General features: G+C 44.3%; 1 protein-coding gene across 1 annotated transcript; it reads right to left on the bottom strand.

The window, feature by feature from the left end:
* Positions 1-1,271: 1,271 nt before the first annotated feature.
* On the bottom strand, positions 1,272-27,281 carry CUNH6orf89 (chromosome unknown C6orf89 homolog). Its single transcript, XM_067531595.1, has 8 exons — positions 26,390-27,281; positions 23,604-23,769; positions 10,499-10,653; positions 10,032-10,171; positions 8,413-8,539; positions 7,396-7,519; positions 6,285-6,552; positions 1,272-1,798 (listed from the first exon to the last, which is right to left on the bottom strand). Exons 1-7 carry the CDS (start codon positions 26,582-26,584, stop codon positions 6,467-6,469), a joined length of 993 nt encoding a protein of 330 aa, XP_067387696.1. The 5' UTR covers positions 26,585-27,281; the 3' UTR covers positions 1,272-1,798; positions 6,285-6,466.
* Between the last annotated feature and the right edge of the window lie 236 nt (positions 27,282-27,517).

The raw sequence follows: 27,517 nt of genomic DNA, 5'->3' as shown, positions 1-27,517 counted from the left end.
AAGGGGAGACATCCCGATTCCCCTTCAGCTGTTATCGCCAGAGAACACTCTGTTGGCACAAAGCAGCTTGCACCTGGTCTATCCCACCTGGTCCCCTGAGCATCAGTCTTCAGATCTGTCAGCACTTCACCCTGCCTCTCCGCATCTCTGAGGCTGCAGTTTGGCTGTAGTCTTTGCACTGGCGCAGATAGAGGTGCAGCTTGGTTAATATTCATATTACACACTGCTCACAGGATGAACTGACTCATGCTAGTAACAATGAATATTTTGGCAGGGGCAGCTGCAGCTGTTGGCAAATCTTGAACTGATCAAGGGCGGCTTCTCAACTCCAGGATCCCACCCAGTTGTTCTTTTTGGAACCAATGTCAGCAGCACTGAGATGCTCAACAACAAGGAGCAAACTCCCACCCATGTGCGGACGAGCTGTCTCCTGCAGGACCCATTAGGTAAGCGTGTGAGGAATGCGGCTTTCTTATAGTCAAATGCTTCGCTATAGGAATGTATGGTCCAACTGCAATAAACCCACGGATCGTTAGGGACAAAATTCTGTTACCTAACACACGAGCTATACAACCCACACTGGGGTTTGTGGGCCTGATCCAACTTCAGTGGGTTCTGGAACAGGACAAATAGCTGGAGGAGGTTTCCAAAAGAAAATTAAGGGCGTTAGGCACCCTTATCCCACTGAAAATCAGGAGTTGGGCATCTAACTTCTTAGGCTCCTTTGAAAATACCAGCCTCTGGGTAACATTTACAAAATGTACTTAAGTGACTCAGGAGCCTAAAACCCATTTTCAAAAGCAACTTTAGTTTTACTGGTATAGCTACATGGGCTGATTTTTTGCTGATGCAGATATACCACTACCAGCCGTACTGTGGATACACTTACACTGGTATAATGGTGCCTCGTACTCAGATCGCTTATTTGGGGTCTCAAGCGGGAATAAGCTACATTAGTATAATCACTTTTCTACCCAGAACCACACCCACACTAGGGGTGGGTTTGCCACTTGAACTATAGGCAGAGTAGTCAAAAAAGCAAAGCTTTAAGTGCAGACAAGACTTTAGAAGCCTAAATCACTTCTGAAATTGGGATTTAAGCTCAAATAACCTACACCCTTTTGAAAATGTTGCGTGAGTATAAAGACAAAATATAACCAAACTGTCATATTTAACACTGTATGTTGACGGTCGTCAGTGCAGGTCCCTATTATACCTCCCGAAGAGCCCTGCAGCATGATTTAAGTATAGTCACAAAACCACTGCTCCTGCTTGCGACATTGTTTCTTTAATTAAAGAAAAAAGAAAATCCACCTTGGGGAATAAAAGTGCATCAATGTTTGTATTTTAATGCAAAAAGTAAAAATATTTTTTAATTCTTCTTCCATACAAAGCTCATCTATTTACACTCTTTACAGGCTTTCCCCAAGTATTTACAAACTTTGTAATATATTAAATTATAACCATCCATAAAATTCATTGCATATTTACATTCTAACAGCCACCTGAATTGTACGTAATTCAACAGTCTTTACGCATATATTTATGTAATAGTTTGCTCAGCACACCCCTGAGTCTTTGTAATATGTTACAATTCACCATATTACCCCTTCTTTTCCACTACACACAGAGATAACGTTTAAAAATAAATCAATACTCATTTGTTGGAGTCTGCAAAGCAAAAGGAAAGGCCAGGACCACCCATGTTTAACTCGATACGACAGTCCCTTCTGTCCTTTAAAAGACCTCTTTTCAGGCATTCCAGAAGAGGAGAATATATAGCTCTTGACAGAAAAATCTACAAAGAGAAGAAAGTTGAGTTCTTTGAGAGGTGAAAAGTTTGTTCATTGCTTGCAAGGCTGCTGGAATTGCTCATTATTTGTGATCTGACCCTGAAAAGTGCTGAATGAACACGGAGCTCACAGCAGGATCTAGGCCAATCCTGCAACCTTTCCTCATGCTGAAGTGAGAAAAGTCTCATTTGTGTGAAAAAGAGTGGCAAGCCTGTCTTCCTCAGACCATAGCACTATTACTACTCAAATCACTATTCACTTGATTTTCTTCCCTGTCCATGCGAGGCAGTCAGAGGTGTGACTGCAACGTGGGTAGCCATACCCACGCTAATTTTAATCTGCCTCGCTCAGCCAAAAAGAGCAGTGAAGCCCTGGTGGTACGGACTTCAGTGAGGGCTGTCTGAGCCCGCCCAGTATCCTAGGTGTGTATTTGCATGGTTAGCCCGTGCTGAGATCCAAGTTGTCATGTTTTCACTGCTATTGTTACTTGTGCTAGCTAAAGCCAACATGGGTACGTGCAGACAAAACAAACCCTACAGCACCGCCAATACCTCCCCTCCTTTTCCCTATCTGGAGGGTGCACACTTTGCAACAGCTGTTGGCAGAGAGGCTGATACAAAAAGCTGCCTGACTCCAGTAGGATCTAACCCTAGAAAACTCCAGGAATTTATAAAGGGAGGCTGAGGCTGAGATTCTCATTGCAATCAATGGGAATTGGCTTCCAGATCCCCCTAGGACATGCTGGAATGTTCCACAGTGTTGAAATTAGCGAAGTATTGAAATTAGCAGTGTTGAAATCAGATTCCATTCTCTTGCATTCAATTACCCTGAGTTCAGAAACCAGAGATTGGGATAGATCAATGTCTTGGGTTAACAGAGACAGGCCTTAAACCAGCCGCTGCAAAGTTCTACCTGCCCCCTCCCCTGGAGCAGACGATCTTTCTTTCCAGGCAAGTAAAATACGATAGTTTCATCATCTTCGGTCATTATGGGCAAGGGCAAGTGAGCAAGCGTTGACCGTGGCTGGTAAATTTTCACCGCAGCTTTGCAAGCCCATGGCATTCAGGGATGTACAAGTCCATCTCCCGGCTCATACACAAAGCATTTAGGCACTCAAGTGAATTTCAAAAGAGGAATTAATGTCGGTGAATGGGGCTGGGCACCTGACAGATGCCAGCAAAGCACAGGGCAAGGTGTGAAACTAGCCCCACACAGGGACTTGTCTAAGACATTTTGTACACAGAAAGATCCATAAATGTCGGACAACGCTGGAGGCGATGGACACCTATGACATAATATATAGCATCAGCGACTTGATCCACTTGCTAAGATGCCTCTGGAGCCACAGGAGCTGGCTGGATGTTTGGGGCAACATTTAACCCTTTCTCTGCCAAGTCCTCTGTTGGGAGAGGTCGCAAGAATAGAATCTTCATTCCCCACCTCTCAAGTCTGTGTCTGCCTTTGGAAATGCTGCTTTTTTTCGTTAGGAGTTGTGTCCCCAAAACATAAATGGGGTGGGACAGGACCAGATCTTGCCTGCAGTCCTCAGACTATCTAGTCTGGAAAGTGCTGAAACCTTATTTCAGCACAATGCGTCTCAGACTCGCCAGCCTCATTCTCCTTTGGCCTTATCCACACAAACACAGCAAGGTGCTACCACTATTTCCCTGGCTGCTGTAGACAGGATGGACTTGGGCTAGAAACCATGCTACAGACCAGGGCTTTGTGCTCTAGTGCTGACGGGGCCACATTTGATTCTTCAGCGTCTTAATAAGTAGAGTAAAATCAGTCCCTTCCTGTTTTGGTTTAGCAGCTAAGTCTGCCTTTAATTTCTTACAGCCTTTGGAAGTAGAGGAGAAAGCATACTGGAAGTCTAAAAACAAATGATGTAAATCCAAAGGCAGTGAGGTTTGGACATGTGCACTGTATCTCCTAGACACAGCTCTGGAAACTTATGTAGAGACCATAAAGTGCACTTGGAAAGCAGATCTGCAATCAGGACAGATTTACCATCTTCTGTCCAATGGGTGTAACACCCTGCTAGCTGTATTTGAGTTGGGGAGGAGCTGTTTTAATGGGAACACTTCTGCAGAGTAAACATAAACCAGCTACAAAACCCCACTGCTCGCTAGAGAGCCCGACGGTTGATTGTACTATTGACTGATTTCTTCTCCTTCCATAAAGCAGCCAGGGAGCCGCGTTGGCACTGACGCAATTCACAAAACACTAGGCATTTAATGGACAACTGACAATTTTCTCTGCAACTTTTTACAAGTCATATTCAAGGACATTTAGACGCAATAGCAGCACTAACTCACTCATGATCTTAACGCCCCTGTGTGCGCATGTGTCTCTCATTTACTGCTTAATAAAAACAGAGCTAGGCACAGAAAAATCTGGGAGCTGAGGTAACGTAGTTAGCCTCTGAATTTCAATTGAGAAGCTGCCAAAATGTAAATAGCATCAATCACTAATTTATGCGTTTAGGGCATGATCCTTCTGCCACTGAAGTCAAGGGTAACTTGCACAGGATCTAGCACTTAAGAGGGATACACTTGTGTGAGAGTGTAGGGGGGTATGTACAATCACTAGTATAAAAATCCACCAACAAAAATTAGCCAAGAATAATAATGGGAGTTGAACTAACCTAATTCCCTGTAATATTTTGCTGTCAATTAAATTAGTCTTTTATTGTTCAAAGCCAATTAAAATAAACCCCACCCCTTCATGTTCTATTCCCCCTGTTTTGTCTTTTCCCTCCTTAGGGACTGATTTTGCAAACGCACACAAGTTATTCTCATTAGAGGCACCCAGAGTATCTCATTAGCATTATGCATGTACATAAATGTTTGCAAGATCGTGCCATTGGATTATAAATTCTCTGGGGTCAGTAACTGTCTTCTACTTTATCTTTGTAGAGCACCCAGCTCAATGAGGCTCTGATCTCGACTGGAACCTCTAAGCATTACTGTAATACAATTAATAAATAACAGCTTCATCCCCATTTTCCAGCTGTTGCTAAAAAAACTGCAAGAGGGTGGAATGAAATCTTCCCATTCCACGATTTTAATTGACCTAAAGATATTTACAAATGAAAAGATACTTGTTTCTCGTAACACAATTAACTTGCTTTAAAGCAAAAGAGGCTCTCCTAATACCATATTAACAAGTGAGATAGCATGTCCTGAACGACAGCCTGGGGCTATGACTTCAGACTGACACATCTGTAAGCCATCTTCCACAGCAGGAACAGAGACCCATAGGATCAGACTTGGGAGGAACTGCAGCCTGCACATGATGAAACTGATCCTCTCTAAAGGCACCGGATAGGGGAGCACACAAGCAATAGAAAACGTGCAAAGGAAACTCAGAAGACACTCAGGAGAAAAAAAAATCAGCGTTCATTCTGGAGAGGGATAGAGCTTTGGGGTCTGGAAGAAGTTAACACACAAATGACTGAGGGAAGAAGGAACTTCCAAGTAAACCAGATCCTAAAGGCTGCCCTCATTAAGGTCCTTCCCACTCTGGCCAAGAGAAGCAACTCAGCACATTTCAAACAAGAGCTGCATAGTATATGCAAGCAAGGTTTGTGAGTAAGACGCTGATGCCATTTGCCTTGCCAACATAGACAAGAGCTAAGATTTCAAAGGAAACCAGTGATTTTGGGTGGCCAACTTTTTGTGGGCCTGATTTTCAGAGGGTGGGTGCTCAGCATTGTTTGAGAATCAGGGGGTTCAAGATCACTAGTCATTTCTGAAAATCTTAACCAGGGGTTTCCAAGTGATGTCAGACCCAGGTGGAACAGCAGGGGAGCACGGATGTTGCAGTTCACTCATTGATCTGGAAGGTGAAGTGTATGCAGTGTTTCTCCGCACCTCTGCATGGCTCTCACCAAAGCTATTGCATCCTCAGAACCCGGACAGCCAAATTCACACTGGTATTTTTGTTAGAGGGGTAAAAAATATAGTGACTATGTCTTGGAACCAGCAACACTTTGACACTACCACAATGCAGAAGAGTGATCACAACAAGACAAGGGGGGTGGGGGAAAGGTTTAACAGAATTTGGTACAAGAACACTGCTGTGCTTGGCGGTCTTTGTAATCAGGCTGTGAGTGAGGCCCTTTCTTTCCCTGTGGCACAGAGAAATGCCTGAGTCTGTGAATGGAGGCTGTGGGGCTCATTCTCCTCCTTGTGGGGCACGGAGCGTTTCAGTAATGTGTCCCCTTGACAGAGCAGAGGCCCAATGTTGCCTCTCCAGAATGAATACACAGGAATACACATTTCATTCATGATTTCGCCCACTCTGGGGCTCCCTGTGAAATTCTAACAGTGTAATAGTTACAAAGGACACAAGGAGAATCATGTCCTCAGAAATCAGTCTGCCTGCTCTCAGGAAAACACCTGTGTGCATACCCAGGGCTTACCGGAGGGGAGTGATCAGTCCAGCTCTGTCACTCCCAAAATACATCTGAGGAAGGGCAAGTATTACCTTGGAGCTGAGGGAAACGCTGCTTTAAACACAAGACCTCCCACTTTGTAAAAAGGCAGGGTGGGCAAACTGCTTCCTCAGATGTTTCAGCTGCACCAACTTCATCATTTTTATATGCAGTCTCTTTGTCCCCCTTGCACATTCTTCTCGTGCTGGAATGGACTCCAGCTTTCCCCCAGTTCTTAGCTAGCGGATCCATCGCAAATAACTATGGGCTCTGCTCCTCTGGAGTTAAAGCTCATCTTCCAGTAATCTGCACTGGCATAGCCTTTGGGAAACACAATAGGAAGCAGTATTAGACAGGCCAAGGACACCACTGTGATAACTATGTAGAAAGAAGAGAAGCTGATCAGGGCTTCTGCATTACATCTCTTTCAAAAGGCAGCACCTCCAGCAGTACAGTAGCCCCCAGCACCATGGCTGGGCATCAATCAGAATGGACTCAGAGCAGTGGTTCTCAACCTGCAGCCCAATCAGCACACAGCTATGGCCCACGTGACATCCTCAGGACCATACAGGTAGTATATATATTGTGTGGACGCAGCCCACATAACACACAGAGAGCTGCATATGTGGCCCACAATCGCCACCCACACCACTTCCTGCAGCACTCTGGCTATTCCTGGATGGTTTCCTCTCTAAGCACTCACCTAACCTGACCCTGCTTGTCTTTGGTGAGGTGACAAGACAACGCTTTAGAAGAGACTTGATAAATGCAGAGAACATTTTAATCAACAATTTTAATGCCTGCAGGACCTCAACGGAAAGTGGACTCAAATGATCCTTGGAAATCAGTGGGGGTTAGGCCAAGAAAACAGTGAGGGATCAGGACTTAGTCATGAAGTTGTGTACAATATTTCTAAGCACCATGCTGCTTATGCTCCAGGCCATAAACTGAACCCCCAGAGGGGCTGGGGAATAATTCTTCTCTCCCACTATGTGAGAAGGATTTGCACAGTTGGTTAGTTGCAATTATTTGGTGCTGGAAGTAGATGCTCATCTCCTTCTGAGGCACCAGGTACAAGACACAACCAGGAGCAGGCATCTGGACCTGACAGTCTGTTTTGGAAGAGTATCTCCTAGATCTGCTCACTGCAGCATTGGAACTCACCGAAATCCCCAGCTTCCATCTCCGCCGACAGAGTCCTGCAGTGTCCTCTGCACTCACTGGTAGGTGCAATATTCAGGGTAAGCCGGCCACTTCCAACAGCAAACATGCTGTGCAGTCTGTGGGTCTGTAACAGATGGGAAGGAGGAAAGATATAGAGAAAGGAGCTCAAAAGCTCTCCTAGTCCTTTCAGGGCATGACTCAATGGCTGATGTTTAGAGGATATTTATTATTGGATTAGCCATATGAAATCATACCAAAACCAAGACCCCGGAGGCTGCTGATGCCCTCTATTCAGTTGTAAAATGCAGCACAGCACAACTACTCCTCCACACTCAAACATCCCAACAGGGGAAAAAAAAAAAAAGAACAAACAAGATGAGGAGGAGGGAAAATAGGCCCAGAGTTGGGAGAAGGAAGGGGAAGAAACACAGAGTGAGGGGCCACACTCGGGAGCACCCATCACTGATCTGTGCCAACAAAAATGGTTGGGAGCTACTGCATTAAATCAACTTCACAACCCTCCTCCTAAGTAGTCACAGGTTTGTCTACACTGCAATTGGACACTCTCAGCTGGCCCATGCAGCTGACTCAGGCTAAGGGGCTGTTTAATTGCAGTGTAGATGTTTTGCAGCCTACGCTCTGGGATCCTCCTAACTTATGAGGGTCTGATCCTTACTTTACAGATAGGGAAACTGAGGCACAGAGCAGTCCTCCAACGTCACAGTGAGTCAGGACAGAAGCAGGAACAAAATCCAGCATTTCCCAACTTGCATCCTCCACGCTTTAATCATCAGACAAGACTCTCATGCTTAGGGAAAGTGACTGATTGTGCTAGTAGGTAAAATCTAATTCTGTGCCGAGCACCAGCATATGGCCCATGCAACATATGAGCCCCTCCTAGTATATGTGGTGCATAGGCCTTACATTGGCTCTCTACACATGGGTGATTTTCCTGTGTCAAGGCCTTGTCACATACCTACACAAAAGGGGAAAGCATCCTTGTGATGGATTTCTTACCTTATGCCCTAACTCTGGGTAGCGGATGAGAAAGCAGCTTTCCAGGGAGATTGCCTTTGGTAATGCCAGCAAAGACAAGGCAGGGAAAAGTTTCTGGAGAATCTGAGTTTTATTCAGGGCTTTGTTCCTATAAAACATTTTAAATAATCACATCATAATAATACTTAGCACTCATAACACCTCTTTCCAATGACAAAGTGGTTCACAAATATTCATTCCCGACACCCCTGTGAGGTTGGTAGCTACATATTATTAGCCCCATTTAATAGACAGGGAGACTGAGGCATAGCTAAGTGAAGGGGTTTTGCTCCTCACAAAGTCAGTGTCAGAGTTGGGATTAGAACTCATGACTCCGTAGCTCCTAGGCCTGTGCCCTGGTCACACACTTCCCTTACACAATGACGCATCTTTGAACAGGAGATAGGACACGATGAGTCAGGGAAAAAAAGGCTTGATTCTTCATCGGAGATGTCTAAGGAGTCCTTTCCCCTCCCTTCCCTTAGAAAAATCTCTTCTAAATTGTTAATCAAATAAAATCATTACTGAAATGGGAAGGTGCCACCTTACATTCTTATTATTTATTATCTGTGTTGTGGTAGCACCTAGGAGCCCCAGTGTTGGACCAGGATCCCATTGTGCTAGGCGCTGTACAAACACAGAACAAAAAGACAGTCCATGACACTAACTGAAACCACACATGTAAGGTTGAGGGAATCCAAGTCTATTCACTAGGCCAGAGAAAACAGATTGGCAGAGTGGGGGTGTTATTTTTAAATCTCTGCTTGGTGGACTTATATGATTATTTGGCCTGCAGCTAAATTACTCATCATAACATTTCTCTTGACTGATAAGAAGCACTGTGTCTTCTGCAAAAAGAACCCCACCTAAGCATAACCAAAGCACAGATGCCATCACGCCCTTCCCAGAGCTTGCTCACACTTCCTCCACCTCCCCCCTTCTGAGAAAGGTAACATTAAGTCTGGCATACCCTGTAATTACAATTGTGCCAGCGGGACCCAGCTATAAGATAGACTGCTCCATCCCAGAAAAGTAAAGCGGAAAGGTGTTTGTAAAAATATGGTGTTGCCTCTAGATGGGACCCTAACATGCTCCTGTACTGTGCCAAAGTCTTGGACAACTCTAGAGCTTTAGCACAGGTTAAAGACATGGTCAAAACAAGGTTAGGCCCCTTTCACATTTCAAGACCACACACAGTTGTATCTGGTGCACAAATGATTCCTGACACTCTGATACCCAGGTTTCCTTCGGATTGAGACAAGGGTATGGTCCAAGAAGTTGTACAGTGGGACCAAAGTTCAGCCTGATCTTTACTGTGAGAAACAACAAAGGAAGTCCAAGCATGCAATGCTCCAACTTGATCAGAGCAGCCTTCCACTTGGCTCAGGATGGAGCATTCCACAATGAGGTCAGCAGTCTCCATGGACGACATCTCAATTAAAGACAAAGGGGGGCTAAGATCTGCTCCGATCTTTTTTTGCCAATCAGGTGTAGCCCTCAGGCACCTGATAAGTCATCATTATGTTTCTGAGCTGGGCAAAGCTTAGGCACCCCCTGGAAAATGGTGGTGTGCAACTTCCATGTGTTTTGTTTCAACTTACCAGGGGAAGGCAAATGGAAACATCTGTCTTGGAAGGTAGCGCCATAGTTCAGCTGAATTCTCTTCTATTATAATCTCTGTTAATTCCGGGTACTGGGACTGAAAATGCTTCAGTTCATCATAAGACAGATGCTGCCCTGTCTTAAATAACAGCAATAGATTTAGACCAACAGTGTTAACCTGGACTATTTTCTCTGCCATTTTTACTTCCTTGCATCACATCCAACAGTGACAGCCATCTGAGCTTTGCATTTTAACAGGGAGAACAATTAACCATTGGAACAATTTACCTAGGGAATGTGGTGGAATCTCAATCACTTTAAGTCTTTAAATCAAGACTGGATGTCTTTCTAAAGATCGGCTGTACCTCAAATGGAAATTATGGGCTTAATGCAGAAATCACTGGGTGTGGTTCTCTGATCTGTGTTATGCATGTGGTTATATTCCCATTAAAAATGTGTGCATTACCTTGATTAAGAGGGGCTGAGGCCTCTGGAGGTCTTCTGATAAATGTCCTAGGTCAGTCACTACCAGTAGGCTTTTTATAGCAGCACAGCAAGAGCAGTTGGCAGGAATCAGAGAACCATTCTGCCTGCAATCTAGTCCCCACCAATCATGGCACTCTGGAGAAAAAAGAAAAACAAACTTTATTTCAGGATGAGTCAAATGGAAAGGTAGCAGAGTCCAGATTATAAACTCATTATCTCTAAACCCAACACAAAATACTGTCTGATTACTGATGGCACCCACAATTCATTAGCCATTAAAAACAATTAATCAGGCAAGCTTTATCTGGTGGGCATCATATGATGGGAAAGCATTAGGTTTATTTCCCCTCCTTCCCACAGTCAAGGAATAGCTTTACAGATGGTTAAATTTCATCAAGGGATAACAATACAGGAGAGTTATTTGGACCTTTTTTTTTTTTTTTTTTTTAATTCATGCACGTCCAGATTTCAGTTCTTTATTATTTGTGAATCTGCCAGGCTTAAGCAGTGCATTTCACATATTACTGCTGATAGATGGACTAAGAAGGGTCAGGATAGAATTCCTGTTTCTCACTGGAAAACGAACATGAAGTTTTTGGTTTGGTTTTTTTAAAAAGGTATTAGAGCATAACATTTTTATTCCGAGCAAAAGGCCAATTCCACCCCCGCACATGCATGACGTTTTAACAGACAGAAGAAGCCACTTCAATGTGCTTTTCCCATCCTCCGTGCTTACAAAAGAAAAAGGAAAATCTTTGTTTTGTCGGCAGTAGGGAGTTTGAATTAAAAAACCCATCTGGTCGATAAGGGGAAACAAAACCTGAAAGATCTCATTGAAGTAACTGGAGTCATCATTAATACGGACAGACAGCAATAAAACATATCTTGGGACTAGACAATAGCAATTCACAATAAGGCAAGGAACATTAAAATAATCTGTTTATCATGAAATCCTCTAAACACTATTCTAGGGTGTTGTAGCCAATTGGTCTGCTGAAATTCTGTACAAAATCAAGAGCACAGTAGCCTGCATGATTGTATGTTAATCAGCTCTTCAGTCCAGGGCCCAATTTCTCCTTTGAACTAGAATGGGATATTTGCATTCTCAATTGTTTGATTCCAGAGGTTATTTATTTTTTGCCACAAATAAGACGTTTAGAGAGCATTCGAGATGTATTCCCATTGCTGTTGGTGGGGCTGGGTTGGTTTGTTTTTAATTAATCATTTAGATTTACTGTTGAGGGTGTTAGTCTGCGTATCAGAATGCGTGTGACCAGCATGAAAAGTGTGATGGGAGAAAAGGGCCGGGCCGAGCTACGAAGGGAGGGAGTGATGAAAGGCTAATAGATTGCATGTAGAGGGGAGGACAACTGCATACAAGAGCACACAGGGGATTGGAGCAGGCACTTCACAAAGTATTCTCTCTCCATTTCAATTAGACTCCTACAATCCTTTAAGATTATCACTCTGTCCAGCCACCCCGGGGGATTATTTGGATTTTAAGTGAAGCACGTCGGGTGTGATCTGTTTGTAGATTTAACAGGAGAAGGCACCTTCATATAAACAAAACTGTCCTGTGTGACTGTTACTGTCATGCTATGATTATATGAAGCTCCATTAAAATGTAAAGCTGCATGCGTGCATAATTATTCCTGTGTAGCTTGATCACGGGACAAATGGAAGTGGCTGTCGTATTGGTATGTCCTAATACACCATCACATTACAAGACAACGGTCCAGCTGCAACTAACTTTCCCTCCTCTGCTATATTTTCATGCAGCCCTCTTGCTTTTCACAGGAAGGCAACTGCTATGCTGTGACCGTTGCCTATCATTTTGACCAGTATTGCCTTATTCTCACATTGTGCTCCCTTGCCTGCCTGTTGGATCCACCTGTCGTCTCGTCTTCAACTCAGATTGTAAGGTCTCCAGGGCACCAACTGTCTTTTTGTCCTGTAGTTTTACAGCGCCTAGCATAAGGGGACCTAGTCCATGACTGGGGCTCCTATGGGCTCCTGCAGTGCAAACACAGACACAGTAACAACTTCTTTTTGAATGTTACTGTGATTAATGTCAGAGGGATTTTTGGTCAACATTTCCACTACACAGAATGCGTATTTCAAGTTATAATCACTTTAAAATAACTGCCCCACCCTTTTGCATTTCCACAACATTTCTCAATTTTTGGCCCTCTTCTCACCAAGGAATGAACTGCCTTAACTCAACGGTGGCCCCTTCACATGGATCTGATGGGAAGAGTCACCAACTCACTATCTTTAGTCAAGGCACCGCGTTGAGTTTAACCTCAGACAGGAGCAGCAGGCTGAGAGACTCAAGGACAGAAAGCTAGCCCAGGGACCCTGCAAAGTTCTGGCGCTCCAAGGTGCGGAGAGCCAGGGGCAGCCCCGACTCTAATGAACTGCTGAAAATGTCACGCTCATGGACGTAAAGGCAGCTTAGAGCTCAGACACTTCAATGTTTCAGAATGTAATGTTTTATGTGTATCAAAACTTTAAGAGCTGACATTGCACTGGCTAACCTCAGAGCCGGCTGGTCTCTACAAGCATCCATAAGTGGACCACAAAGCACCCAAGACTCAGAAAAGCTCCTTTAGGCAAGCTGGTGGCAATTTTCTATGCCACCGAAGAGGAAATCTCTTCATAGGAAAATCTGCTCCAAAATCAATAGGGAGGCTCCCGTGACTTCAATGGGCTTAGCTTTTTACAGACACTGTTCTAGATGCTGCCTTTGGAGAAAGGAAAGGCCACCATCATTCATGTTGAATGAAAAAGAGCTCTCTGCAGCAAGCAGACACAGCAGTGACAGTCAAGCAACAACAACAACAAAAAAGCCTCACAATCTGGTTTCAGACTCATTTTCTTCTGGGTTTCCTGCATCCTCTCTTTGAGCAAGTCTTAGGCAGTCTTGACCAGTAACAGCACTAAACCTACCTCCTCCTGGGTCTACAGTAGTCTTTTAATTGATTTTAATGGGCTTTGGATCAGGCCCTTAAAGCGTATTGTTCTATATGTTGGGTCTTTGTGCTCAATTTTTGTTTTCTTCCTTTTAAGTCTATTGTGCTGGTCGGTTTCCAATAACAACCATCCAATGCTGCAGCCTTATATTATCAGAAACTACCAGAACAGTGGAAATCTGGGTGGGTCGGCAGATAAGATTTAGAGATCTGCATTCTAATCAGCTATGGAATAAGCGTGACTAATTTTAACTCAAGTCGACTCAGACTCAGGCAGATCCCTACAGGCATGGCAAAATGACTCATCTATCCTGTTGCTCTGAGAGCCAGCCGATGATTTATATATTCAGATTTTAGGTGCATTGGATACAATTGAGATGGACAACTGCTGACCCTTCTATAAGAACATCTGTGTACAGCTGCACATCTGCTTAAACCACAGGCCTTTCAAAATGGCTTTAATGAGACCCCTGAACCACAGGGAATAGTTTGAATGGTCCAACAAATTTCTGAGAGGTTCAGCAAGAGTCTCCAATTTCAGATGACTGCTTGAGGCCCAAAAAATCCTTACTCACATTTGCAGACCTTTTTCACAAGTACTTTCATAGATGTCAACAGGAGAGTTCACAAGAAAAAGGGCTACTTTTCCCAGACATTAAGGCCAGAAGAGTCATTATGGTCATCTAATCTGTCCTCCTGCCGAGAATTTCACCCAATAATTCCCGCACTGAGCCCAATAACTTGTGACTAAACTAGAAAAGATCATTTGGGAAGATAGCTGATCTTCATTTAAAGACTGCAAGGGATGAAGACTCTACTGCATCCCTAATTATTCCAATGGTCAATGGCCCTCGCTGTTCAAAATGCACTTCTTGTTTCCAGAGGCTTCAACTTCCAGCCATAGGATCTTGTTATGTCACAAGCCCTTGTGGAAGTTGGGATTTGCAGAACAGAGCCCTTAACCGAAAAGTGAGGTCTCTGTTCTAAATGAACCACTATTGCCATGACAGCAAAAGAATATGTGGCCAAAGTCACAGAAACCTGGCTTTTTGCTTATGACCAGAATCCTTTATCCGGGCAAACGACAGAGTTAAACAACAGCTTCATTAAATCTGCGGAAGGATGCAGGACTCATCTTGGTGTTGCTAGGCACCCCACTTCTGGGCCAAGATTGAGCAAGGCTAAACAAAGGCTTTCAGTTCCTCTAGCCAGCCCTGACAGCACTTAACTGCCTTTGGCTTCCATTCGAGAGTCATTGTTGTCTCATCTTCCATCTGTGCTTGCTTCCGAGACACGACCCGCCAACTGCCATGTTAGCACCACTGCAGACTTCTAAACTCTGCGTTCCCTCGAGTGGCTCACTCGCCCATTTTTATTGTTTATATTTTTGTTCTCCTCTCTCTCTCTGGGACGCATCAAGGAAAAGGCAGTTTGTACATACTATACCCAATGAATCAGCTTGCAAAGTGCTTTGGGATCCATTCAGATGACAAGCACTACATAAACGTAAGATGCTCTAATATGATTCTCTTTCTGTAACGTCTGCTACCTAAGAATCTCAAGGCACTTTACAGACATTAATTAATTAATACAATTTAGTCTCTGAGGAAGGAAACTATGATCATCCTTCTTTTACAGCTGTGGAAACTATGAGATGAAACGACTTGCTCAAAATCACACAGCAAGACAGTGGCCAAGCCAGGGTCACAAATCACATCTCCTGAATCCCAGCCTTATGTCTTTGCTAAAAGGAACAGCCTTCCTCCATAAATAAAATGATCATGATTTTTAAACCGGGCTAAAAATTAACTCAGTCATTTATAATATAAAGTCAAAATCAGGACATGTTGGTGCGTTAGACATTGGATGAGTTCAGAAAAGCCTATTTTCAAAGGAGTTTTTATTATTATAGTGGAGCACTAGCTCTGCTATAGTTAAGATTGAGATGTCATTTCTGTTTAAACGAAGACTCTTCGTAATGCTCTAAAATCCATACAGTAACTCAGATTGCCTTGAAATTTGGCATGCTTCCAGGGGGAGGGGTATGGGTAGTGATCCAAATTAGAGGTCACTTGACCAGCAGGTTCTGAAGATACAGACCCTCAAAATAAACAGCTTTTGAAAAGGTATATCCTGACAATGTTTTTTGCCCAGACCTAGAGACCAAACCCTGGATCTGATCCTGGCACAAGGGTCTCGCTCGCTTGACAGCTACCCCTAGAGCACCTGGCACCAACAGCCCTTTGGGGGAGCAAAATTCAGAATGTTATTAGCAAGAGTTTGGCTCTTTAATTAGGCTCGAGTAAAGGTCGAATGCCAAACAGATCACACTGAGCACATGCAGACAGCGAGGCTAACAGGATTTGTTGGTGGAAAACTTTCACTGCAGTTGGATAGCTTGAAGGGCTAAGCCGTAAGCCTTTGATCCCGAAGAACTCACCCAGCCAGTGTCAGGTCAAGTCTCATCTCAGTCAGCAATCTGGGATGGGTGGGAAAGCACATTGCTAAAACCTCTCTGGGTCAGGTTTATTTATGTTGGGGGAATGTCATCAAAATATTTTTGTAAACAAAAATTAGACAAGTAAATGCTTGCTGGCAGGGAAGGGGGGGATTATGGGGATGGATGCTAGGGGAGGTTGGAGGGGTAAGAGGAGGGACTCTGGGAAGGGGACAAGAGGGTGAGTGGCAGAGGGACTAGGGGAGAAAGGGGACAGAGATGCCTGTCAGCCCCACATTCTCCTCTTCTGTGTATGTGCAGGGATCTGGGGTTCCCTTACCTCTCCAGGGGTGTCTGAGCCCCTCTCATTGCCCACCTCATGTGAGCAGGGATATATGTGGGGCTTTGTCACTCAGGAGGTGTCTGAGCCCTGGACCCTTTCCCCTTTGCATGTTCCAGGATCTGGAGGGAGAGGTGTGATTCCATCCTCCCCATACCACATTTGGGTCTGAGCCCTACTCCCTACTTTCAAATGTAATCTCGGATATGGGGCGTCACTAACCCCTGGGCTGTGTGTGAGCCCTCCTCCCTCCATTCCCATGTGTGTCCTATCATCTGGGGCCCCCTTGCCCATTTGTAGGGCCTGACTCTCCATCACCACATCCCCCCCTCATGTGAGCCAGGTGCTGGGGGGGCCTGTATTTTGGGGGAGGTCTGAGCCCCCTCCCTTACCCCAACATATGAGCTGAAACTGGAGAGCCATTGTGCTCCAGGGATCCCCAAGTCCTGCTCCCTACCCCTCGGATCCCATGCACCATGATCTTGTGGGGCCCTGCCCATCTACGGGGGACTGGCCCTCTTCTCATGTGAGCCAAGTTCTGTTTTATATTGCGGTAACACCTAGGAGACCCAGGCATGGACCCAGGCCCCATTCTGCAAGGCACTGTACAAACAAAGAATGAAGAGATGGCCCCTGTCTAGTGCTCACAATCCTCACCCCTACCTCTGGGTAATTTGTACATATCTGCTCTCTCTTCAAAACTGGTGGGAAGCATCTACCAAAGGAAACCCGCTAACAAAATAGCCTACAGTTTGTTCTGGGTCAAACGGGTCACTGGCTCATGGGTCATAGTCATGCATTTTACCAATGGGGAAGTGGCTGGTCAAAGAGCAACTTTCATTCATGGCAAGAGGGACTGAATAATCATTATTACCCAACTGAAAGTGGGGAAATAAAATCTCCAACTTCATCACAATTCATGTAAACAAGTGATCAGAATAAGCTGAGCAAATCTGCAGCGACTAATCTGCTAGCTGAAAGGCAGAGTTAGGGCTGGCTGAAAGACCCTTCAAGAAATCCACTCCAACTTCCAGCTGCGAGCAGATGCCCTGTAAGGCAGCATGCACACAACTGAGATTCCCAACACAAATCGGACATTACGGTACCACCACCACTTTGCAATTCCATAGCTGCTTCCACCCAAGGATCACAAAACACACATTGAGCTTCACAATAGCTCTGAGAGGCAGGTATCATTCACAGGGATAGCACATCCACGCTTCCCACAAAAACCTCTGCTAACAAACATACAAGTCCCTGAGTCGGGGTGGGAGGAGGGGAGATATTGAAGTCTTCAAAATGCAAAAACATAGCAAGTTTTCTGCATTCCACAATCCCACAATGAGTTCGTTTACTGTCAGCAAGTTCAAATAAACAACCCCACTGCTTGAATGAGGGCCAAGGTAAAGCTGAAAAATAAAAAACTCTGCACCACCCTTCACTGCAAAGCCAGCCCGACTTTTCTATTTTGTTTTTGGTTTGTTTTTTTTTTAAAACATGAGCCAAAACATGTGTCTGCTATTATGTCTCAGGTTATGTTATTAAAGGGTTGTTTACAACGAAGGTCAGCTGAGCTCACAACAGCAACAGGATTCAGAGGGAGCCCTGGAGTATAGTGTTACAGTGCAAAAGCCGAGTGCCCCATTCGGCAGAAGTGCTTTTTGCTGGGAGCCAAACAAGTATCATCTGTCTCTGACTAAGGTTTGTGGTTGATGGTAGAAAGGAAGGCTGGTCCAGTGGTCAGTGCACTAGCCTACAACAGGAGAGATCCAGGTTCAGGTCCTGCTCCACCAGAAGAATTCACGCTCCTGAGAGACAGTTAAGCTGACCTAAGCCTCAGTGTAAACACTGCTGGGTCGTTTTGTTGGGTATGTTTTGTCATATGGCACCATCAAACCAGCTACTGCCTCTCAAGAGGGCTGGATTCAAGGAAAATCCCTTTTTGTTGCTGTATCAAGTGTCTATGCTATAGTGTTACAATGGCACAGCTGCAGCTGTAAACCTTGTAGCATAGATATACCCGCTACGCCTCAGTCCTCCATCTGTAAAATGGGATAGTGATAGCACCGCCCTATCTCACAGGGGACTGTACAGCTGGGAGAAGGTACAACAGCAATGTTTGTCTTTTGGCTGGCCATTTCCAGTTTAGCTTGAGGCTTGTTTGGCTCCCAACCACATTCCAGCTTCCTTGTGAGCTTAACCCTTTCCAAAGCAGCCACTGCTGGGCCAGCCACACACAGAGGTCTGTCTGCCTATGGTACTTGCATAGCCCTGATTATCTGAGCACCTCACTGTCTTTAATATGTTTATCCTCGCAGTCCCCTGTGAGATAGGGCGGCGCTATCATTATCCCATTTTACAGAAGGAGCTAACAATTCCTTCTGTAGAGGGTGCTCAGTCAGGATCAGGCCCTTGCTAAGTGTAACTCCTCCTGCTAATCTGGGTAGAACCCACACATTCTATTTCATGGCAGAAACACCAGGGAAGACAGGAGCTGATTATTTTACCACAGTAGAAGTGATGCACGACTTGTCTGTTTCATTTTAGGGGCAGCTGCCTTAACACCATATAAAATGCAACTGCAAAGCATGTTGAGAGGAGCATTTAGTGGACCCAAGAGCATGTAATATTAGCGTAAACATCATTCAGAAAGGGATATAATCCTCTAGGTTTTCATCACCAATTTGGGAGGCAGAAAGATTTGAGAGCAAAGTTTCAACCTACTGAAAATGTAAATATACAAAACAAAACAAAAAACCCTTGTTGTGTCCAAGTGATACAGGAGTAACTTGAGGACTCCTGTGGGAAATGGAGATGGCTGAAAATATGCATTATGCTCTTCATTTCAGTATGTGATCAAAATGTGAAACAGAAAATAAGCATCCAAAGAAAAAGTCGTTGTGATGAGCTGGGCAGCTCAGGAGATTGTGAATGGGCTATGGAACCTTCTCCCTCAAGTCTGTTGGCTCAAGTCCAGCCCAAATGAGTTGTGAACTTGTGACTGAAAGTTATTAATATCAGAAGGTAAACTCCTTGGGGCAGGGACTGTCTTTTTGCTCTGTGTTTGTACAGCACCTAGCACAAGGGGGGCTGGCCCAGAACTAGGGCTCCCAAGGACTGCAGTAATACCAGAACAACTATCGGGAGGCTGTTTGGAGACCTATGTGAAATGAGTTTGACGGACTGGGTCTCAGTCCATTTTTCAGGAATCCAAACCACAAAAACCACCACTAAGGGGCCCATGAAAGTGGACCATTCACTTGCCCCAGAGGTGTTCCCTCCAGGGCAGGTGTGTAGCACACAAGCAGGCTGGTGTCAGAGAAGTCTGTGCTGACACAGCCCAGACTGGACCTGTTCTGTTGAGAAGCCTTATAGTCTATGTGATACATCCTCACAACATCCCTGTGAGGCAGGGCAGTGCTATTGTCACCCCGGTACAGATAGGTCCTGAGGCACTGAGGGACTTTCCCAAGGTCACACTGCTTCACTGTAGGCTTCCTGACAATTCAACCCAGGACTCCCAAGTCCCAGGTTAGAGCCCTAACCACCAGGAAGGACATCCCTCTTCTCTGAAATACACTCAGCAATCTCCTAGGTAAACACCTGCCCCATATTCACATCAATTATTTTATCTTATTTCTGGTACGAACCCAGCCAGGCCCATGTGATTGGGAATCTATCAGCTTCTCGAGCACCTGTGCAACGTGGGGCCCTGTGCCGAGGCTACCCAATCAATTTCACCGTTCTCATCCAGGGCAGCGAATTCCCATCCAGTGCCATGAAGTGTATAACATGACTGAGGCCCAGTGCGCACACGAGTGCTGTGTAAACACTCCAGCTCCATGAAAGAAAAGGCAAAGCACATTTCCGAGCAATGTTTAACCAACTAATAAGACTTCAGATCCTAGCACTGGGGAAATATTTGAAACTAAGGCACAGTGTCCGAAGTTAAGGATCTAGTGGTCAGCTTTAAAAGAACAAAGGGTGGGGACACAATGACATTGATACAGAAACAGACTTGATGGGAGGGAAGAGACAAAAAGGAAACTTACTTTAGGTCCAGTCATGCAACAGAACGTACAAGGCAAAGCTCCTCCTACTGCCAAGTATTCATATTCACTCCACTGTGTAGTAAACACTAGTGCTCTCCCTTGCCTCTAAAACGACGTGTCAGTTAGGATGGTGGCTTTTGCATGGCCGATGTTTGTCTACCATGAAGCAGACTGAGGCTCCAGACCTATTTCACATAAGGTATGTCTACACTGAACACTAAGTCTGGATCTGAGACACCTGGGCTTGCGGACTCAGTGTTTTCAAGCCCATGCTTGAGTGTCCACACTGCTTTGTAAGCCTAGGTTTACAGTTGCTGGACCAGGGCCTCACAGACATGCTCACACATTCATACTGCGCTACGCAGACCTTCTGACTTGGGTCTATGACTTAAGCTACGTCCACACTGCAAAATGTCAGGGCCTGGATCCGAGTCACAGCAGGACTCTGGTTCTGACTCGTCCCCCTAGCAGAGTCCTAGGACCCTGAGTACTTGCTGACCCAAGTCAGACTGATTTGTGCATGATGGAAGGTGGTCTTAATCTCAAACCTGAGTCAGAAGCCGAGCTTAGTGTGCAGTGTAGACATACACATAGTGGCCTCAGAGCAGCTGACAGGGGACTTTCAATCAATACCAGCCTTGGCTGGATTCAAACTGGTGACCAAGATGCGAAAGGCTCCAGATGTCATCATCACTCAGTCAGAAAATGATTTCTAACAAACTTTATGATACAGAGGGCAGATGTGTTTGCAGGACTGGACCCTTGATTAGTACTTTTCTCTCCTTTTTCTTTTTCCTTCAACTGCTTTATTGCTTTCTGCCTCCTGGCACAGCTTCTTCTTTTGGGCGTCCTTCAGCAAAGATCTAATCTTGCCTTTAGGACCATCACAACTTATCGTCATGGAAATGAGTGGGATGACAAAACAGCATTGTGATCTTCCTGGGTGGAGTACTAAGGAAATGTGAGTTTAACCCCAAACAGGACTAATAGCCAAACGAATCATAAAAACTAAAGAAGGAAAAACCCATTTGGATATCTACTCCAACCTAGTATTATTATCGTAGCAGTGCACCTTCTTTGAGTCTACAGATCAGGGCTCCACTGTGCAAGGCACTGTACATACCCATAGTAAAAACCCCAAGCCCTCAAAGAGCTAAATAGACAAGACAGGCAACAGGTAGTAGATTATTATCCCCATTTTACAGATAGGGAAAACTGAGACCCAGAGAGATAAGTGACTTGCCCAAGGTCACAAAGGAAGTTGCAGCATAAGCAGTCCTGAACCCAGATCTCCTGAGTCTCCATCCAAGGCCTTAAATGTGCAATCATCCTTCCTCCTTTGCCAGTGCAAGGCCCTTGCAGTATATTTTTAGTGTGTGGCCCAGTCTAGCATGTTGCCCAGTTTTAAATGTCCAAAGCAACAGTGCTTCCACTTTTTTGCTCGTGGACTATTCCAAGCTATAGATCTCACTGCATTTCCTGATTTTTGGCCTGTTTCCCTCTGATATTCAGCCTGTTTCCTTCCTCCTATCTTATTGTTTCAAGTTACACACCCTTGAACTAACTTAAATGACTCCTCTCCCTCAGTGCTGACATCCTTCCAATACAGGCTGGAATGGGTCAGAGAAGGTCTGCAGCACTGATCAGCAGTGGGATGTGGACACAAGCTACTGCCTGAATTCCCTCATTATCTCTCAAACTCTTCGTTTCAGCTTCTCTGCACTAATTCTTACATGGCCCCAATCGCATTGCAGTACTCGGAAACCTCCAATCATCAGCACTACTCAACTACTATCTGCTGTGTTTCTCTATCCAGCAGAGAAGTTAAGAGACACATTTTTATTGGCCCCAGGGACATTTTTACAAATGCACATAGAGAAAGTTCGATAAGCAGACTCCAGTGCCAGTGTTAAATGTTAGGCCTCTCCTCCACCTCTGGTTATTTTGCCCACAAAATCCCATTTGCAAGCCAGGAAATGAACAATGGGGGACCCAGCCACATGGGATTAAATCAATAGCCTGTCTAGTGTTTATGTCAACAGAACAGAGAGACACGCTCAGAGAGAAGGCAGAAAAGAGCTGGCATTTCAAAGGGTCCTTTTTAGCTGATGCAGGAAGGTCAAAGCCAGATAATGAAACTTCGACACAATGAAACGCTGAAGTTAAATATAAACCAATTTAGGGCAAGGACTTCAGTCTTTCCTTTACAATGGGAGGCAAGATGATCATTATCTCGGTACTCTCTCAGTTAGAATAACTGAAAACTTTATTGCCATTACTGATGTCTGAAGTAGGGATTTATCAAAATCACCACAGCCTACACTACTGCCCACGTATGATCTCACTGGGTTGGTGGAAATGGACTTTGAATGGAAACGAGAACTCATTGTCAACTTTTCCGTTCCTATTATGTCTATCTAGGTACTTACACTGTATTCCTCACTGTGACATCAGTATACCTACTCAGAGATAGAGTGCTCTAGCTGTCTCATGCATGGAACTGCCATTGACTTCACTAGGAGTTCTAGGTGTACAAAAGGTGCAGTTACCAAGCCCACAGTCTCTTCCCAACATGCCAATGGATAAAGCTTGCCTTTCCCTAACCCAATCAGAGCCACAGGCTGGAGTTTCAAATCTGTATTCACAAACATCTGGTCTTTGATGTACAAAGCTACTTCCACTTGCTTAGCTGAGAACGAAGAGGCCCCATTTACAGGGAAATCTATCAATCAAGGCACTGGCAGTACTTCTATTACCGCCATATCGGAGCACCGTACTGAGCCACTTCAAGCAGGGACATTATTTTTTCATTCTGGTAGAGAGAAAGCGAACTTCTCTATCAGGGCCTTTGGTATCAGAAGAAGAGAACATGCAAGAAGGATTCGTGATAAAAAGTAATAGAGAAGATGCACCACAGACCAGATCTATACACTGGAAATTGCTTGTGGGAATCTCATTCAGACTAATTTCATGCTTTGGCTACTGATACAACAGATTGTGTGTAAATATGATGCTAGAAATTTTGTTAGACAAACACCTGTCGGGGATGGTCTAGATAATGCTTGGTCCTGTCATAAGTGCAGAGGACTGGAGTAGATGACCTCATGAGGTCCCTTTCAGTCCTACAATTCTATGAAGATTGGTGCCACCATAGTAAAGTGTTATTCGTTTGGAGGAAAGTGAAACATTCAGCTGGTATATGCAATTACTATTCAACTCGGTGTTCATTGTCCTTCCTGCCTCACTGTATCTGTTATGCAACAACAAAGAAATTATTTCCTTACTCTCCAGCATGTACTTCTTGGCAATAGGCAAAGACAGCAGCCGGATGTGACCGACGAGGAAGCCCCAAGCGTGGGCTCTGGAGAGCGTGGTTTCAGGTGGCGAAGGGCTATATGGCTGCATCACGAAGTACGCAGTTAGCAAGATTAACCCCAGGGTGAGTAGGCCCTGTGAGAGAAGACAGGCATGTGATTAATTCCACTGCAAGAAGCATATGTCTTCAGAATGGAAACGTTCTCCATCCAGTTATGAAGATGCATTCTAGTGTCTGCGTCATGAGTGTTCTCATTTCTGTTGAGACACCTCATTTAAACAGCAATGCTGGTTGCAGAGAGGGGCAGATTTCTCATTCCGTTTTGTTAATTTGAGCTGTACAAGAATTGGTGTTTAAACAAACGTCTGCAGACACTGGGTTGCTTTTATTTTTTTAAACACTTAAATACTAACATTCTCCATCAGGAAGGCCAGGGATCTCCATCAATAACTCTAGCTCCTACTCCCTAATCAGATAATATTTTACACTTCCATAGCACCCTTTACGCAAGGATTTCAAAGTGCTTTGCAAACATTAACCAAACCTCAAATCACCCTGATGGAGTTACTTCATCAACACAATAAGCCAAAATAAGCCCCAAAGAAATCAAATGACTTGCCTACAGAGTCACAGGGAGTCAATAGCAGAACTAGGAATACAAACCAGATGCTCCACTGCCTCACTATGTAGCATTTGTGTATTCTTAATGACAAAACTGGACTTTTTTTTGTTGGGAAAAAAAAGTGCTTTAGACTTAAGTTGTAGAAGAGGACATTAACATATAGCCAGCAGTATTTTTAATGGGAAATTTCTCATCTTTGTAGCAAATATCTGACCTCACCCAACAAGAAATTGTCTCCTTTCCCCACCACCACCACCATCCAATAAATACCCTACTGTGAACCTATATAGCACTTTCTGGCCAACGATCTCAAAGCACTTTCCCATCATTAAACATCTTGAGGGGTGCGTCCCATTTTACAGATAAGAAAACAGATGCAGACAGGTGCAAGGTCAATGGGGAGTCTGTGGCAGAACCAGGTGTACAACCCAGATCTCGAGTTCCTACCCTGAGCTTTAAGTACAAGACCATCCTTCCTCTATATCAATCAGGCTGGGGAAGTAAAGTTTCCAATAAAAGTGCTGATGTGATGAGTCTTCATTAGCCCAGAGGTGGTGCCGCATTCTTTAACATTTTATGAAGGGAGGATGCCTACACACTCATCTTCTGACACACTGGGGCAGTTCCAAAGCTCAGTAAACGTACCTTCTTCTTCTTCAAACAATCTCACCGGAGAATGGGTGCAGGGCTATGCACGTGGCTAGTTATGGCAAAATCAGACTCCTCAGGAAAGTCATAGAAATGTAGAGCTGGAAGATACCCCGCAAGGTCATCTAGCCCAGCCATCTGTACTGAGGCAGGACCAAGTAACCTCGACTACTGCTGACAGGTGTTTGTCTAACCTGTTCTTTAAAACCACAAATGAAGGGGATTCACCACCTCACTTGGAGGCCTGTTTCAGTGCTTAACTATCCTTATAGTTAGAAAGTGTTTCCTAATATCTATCCTAAATCTCCCTTGCTTTTATAAGCACATTCTCTACTCCATTATCTAGGTCACTAATGAAAATATTGACTAGTACTGGAACCAGGACAGGCCCCTGCAAGACCCCACTAGATATGTCTTCCCCAGATTGACATTGACAGTGAATCATTGATCACTAGTCTTTGAGTACAATCTTCCAACCAGTTTGCACCCATTTTATAGTAATTTAATCTAGACCACATTTCCCTAGTTTATTTATGATAAAGTCATGTTGGACTGTCTCAAAAGCCTTGCTAAAAATCAAGATATATCATGTCTACAGCTTTCTCCATCCACTAGGCCAGTAACCCTGTCACATCTGGAAATTAGGTTGGTTTGGCACGGTTTGTTCTTAACAAATCCATGCTAGCTATTACTTATGACCCTATCACCCTCTAGGTGCCTACAACTGAGAGTTTAAGAATTTATTTCAGTATCTTTCCAGGTATCAAAGTTAGACTGACTGGTTTATAATTCCCTGGGTCCTCTTTGTTCCCCTTTTTAAAGATGAATATTATGTTTTCCTTCTGCACTCCTCTTGGACCTCACCTGTCCCCCATGAATCCTCAAAGATAATTGCTAACTGTTCCAAAATTGCTTCAGCTAGTTTCTTAAATACCCTAGGATGAATGTCATCAGGTCCTGCCAACTTGAATACATGTAAATATTCAATTACCTGTTCTTTCTCTCTCGTTGTGAATATTAATTGCAATTCCTACACTTTCCTTTGTCTTTTTCTTGCTTCTAATGTATTTATAGAATCTCTTTTTAGTGCCTTTTATGTCCCTTGCTGGGTGTAACTCATTTTGTGCCATAGCCTTTCTGACTTTGTCCCTACATGCTTGTGCTATTTGTCTGTACTACTCCATAGCAATTTGTCCATGTTTCCACCTTTTGTAGTTGGTTTTCTGGTTGTTTTTTATTTATGTATTTATTTATTTAATTTGCAGATCATTAAAGGGCTCCTGATGGAGCCATAATGGCCTCTTCTTATTCTTCCTATCTTTCCTTCGCACTGGGATAGTTTGCTGTTGTGCCTTTATTATTTAATCATGGGGAAATAAAAGCCTCAGATGCCATTATGTAGAAGAAAAATGTCAAACCCTAACAAGGCATGTATGTATAAGTGTCAGCATCTCCCACCCCTGCATGTCAGAAAAATGGTTTACCTTGTAGAAAGCCATCAAGAGAGGGTACCGGGGGGGTCCCCTTTGGGGCTCATTTTTTTCCAAGAGCTGCTTGACAAACTTCTCAATAGCTTTTTCTGACATTCCACATTGGTGGCCAGTCTGCCTCACAAGGTCAATGGTCTCGGACAGTTTGTCATAGATGCTGAGCTCACTGGTAGAAAGCTCCATGGCCATCAGTGAAAATCCCTGTGGGGAGATTGAATGCAGTCAAAAAACATCAAACCTTCGAAAGCTTCGCCCCCGCCCCGCCCCCCCACAGAACGCAAGGTCACCCCCCGCAGAAAGGTGCACATCCTCAAGGTTAGGTGAGAAAGGAAGTTTCTCTGCAGCACAGCCGCAAAGCTGGTTGTCGCCAAAGAGGTAGTTCATTCAAACATCAACCTGAAAACAGTTATCTGCAGCGCTAACCTCCTCTGCTGAATCTGCATCTTCCAGGGATCAAAAGAAAGAAGAAACAACAGCCTTACAGATCATGAGATTTAATAAGGCTACGAGGCAGACAATGGAGATACAGGGCCAGATCATCTGCTGGTGTAAATGGGTGTAGCTTCAGTGAAATCCATGGAGCTACATCCATTTACTCAAGCTGAAGATCTGACCCACAAATCATTGTGCTCATTGAAGGTCACCACCAATACTATGGGAGCCAATGAGCGTGTGTATTGTCCAAGCTCTCTTCTGTTACAGCTTTTGAGAGTCACTTATTTTAACAAGACACATCTTTTGTTCACTAAATCCCTTGCCCCTATGTCCTCTTACTTATTTTTAACAAGGCGTGTGGGTGAGTGGAGGGTCAAGTTTTTATTATTGAAATTCTTTCAATTTAATTCCAAGGTCAGCTCATTGTTGGGTATTGGCAATGTGACATCTGCTAGCTGCAAGCAGGAAGAGTTCCCAGTATTAAGCTTGCTCTGCTTCTTATCATATTCCATTCTCCGTTCCTCAGGTTTATTTATGACCTGATTGGCCAAATGTTTACTACAAGATGTATTCAGTTCTTACTTTTATTAATAACCCCACTGAGTAGTAAGCATTCTGGGTGGGATTCCCATAGGTATTTAAGTGCCTAACTCCCACTGATTTCATGAGACTTAGGAACCCTAAGCA

This window comes from Emydura macquarii, unplaced genomic scaffold (genome assembly GCF_026122565.2).
Source record: "Emydura macquarii macquarii isolate MOO-44397 ecotype Brisbane River unplaced genomic scaffold, CSIRO-AGI_Emac_v2 contig_3220, whole genome shotgun sequence".
Taxonomy (NCBI): Eukaryota; Metazoa; Chordata; order Testudines; family Chelidae; genus Emydura; species Emydura macquarii.
This window is presented reverse-complemented; position numbering and strand designations above follow the sequence as displayed.

Bases quoted from the DNA above. Each gene is read 5' to 3' on its own strand.
- CUNH6orf89 (XM_067531595.1), bottom strand. From the start codon at position 26,584: ATGGCCATGGAGCTTTCTACCAGTGAGCTCAGCATCTATGACAAACTG. The intron at 23,770-26,389 runs GTAAACCATTTT...CTTCTCTCACAG, and splicing joins TCTTGATGGCTTTCTACAAG to GGCCTACTCACCCTGGGGTT. The intron at 8,540-10,031 runs GTAAGTTGAAAC...AATGTTTTATAG, and splicing joins TTTCCATTTGCCTTCCCCTG to GAACAAAGCCCTGAATAAAA.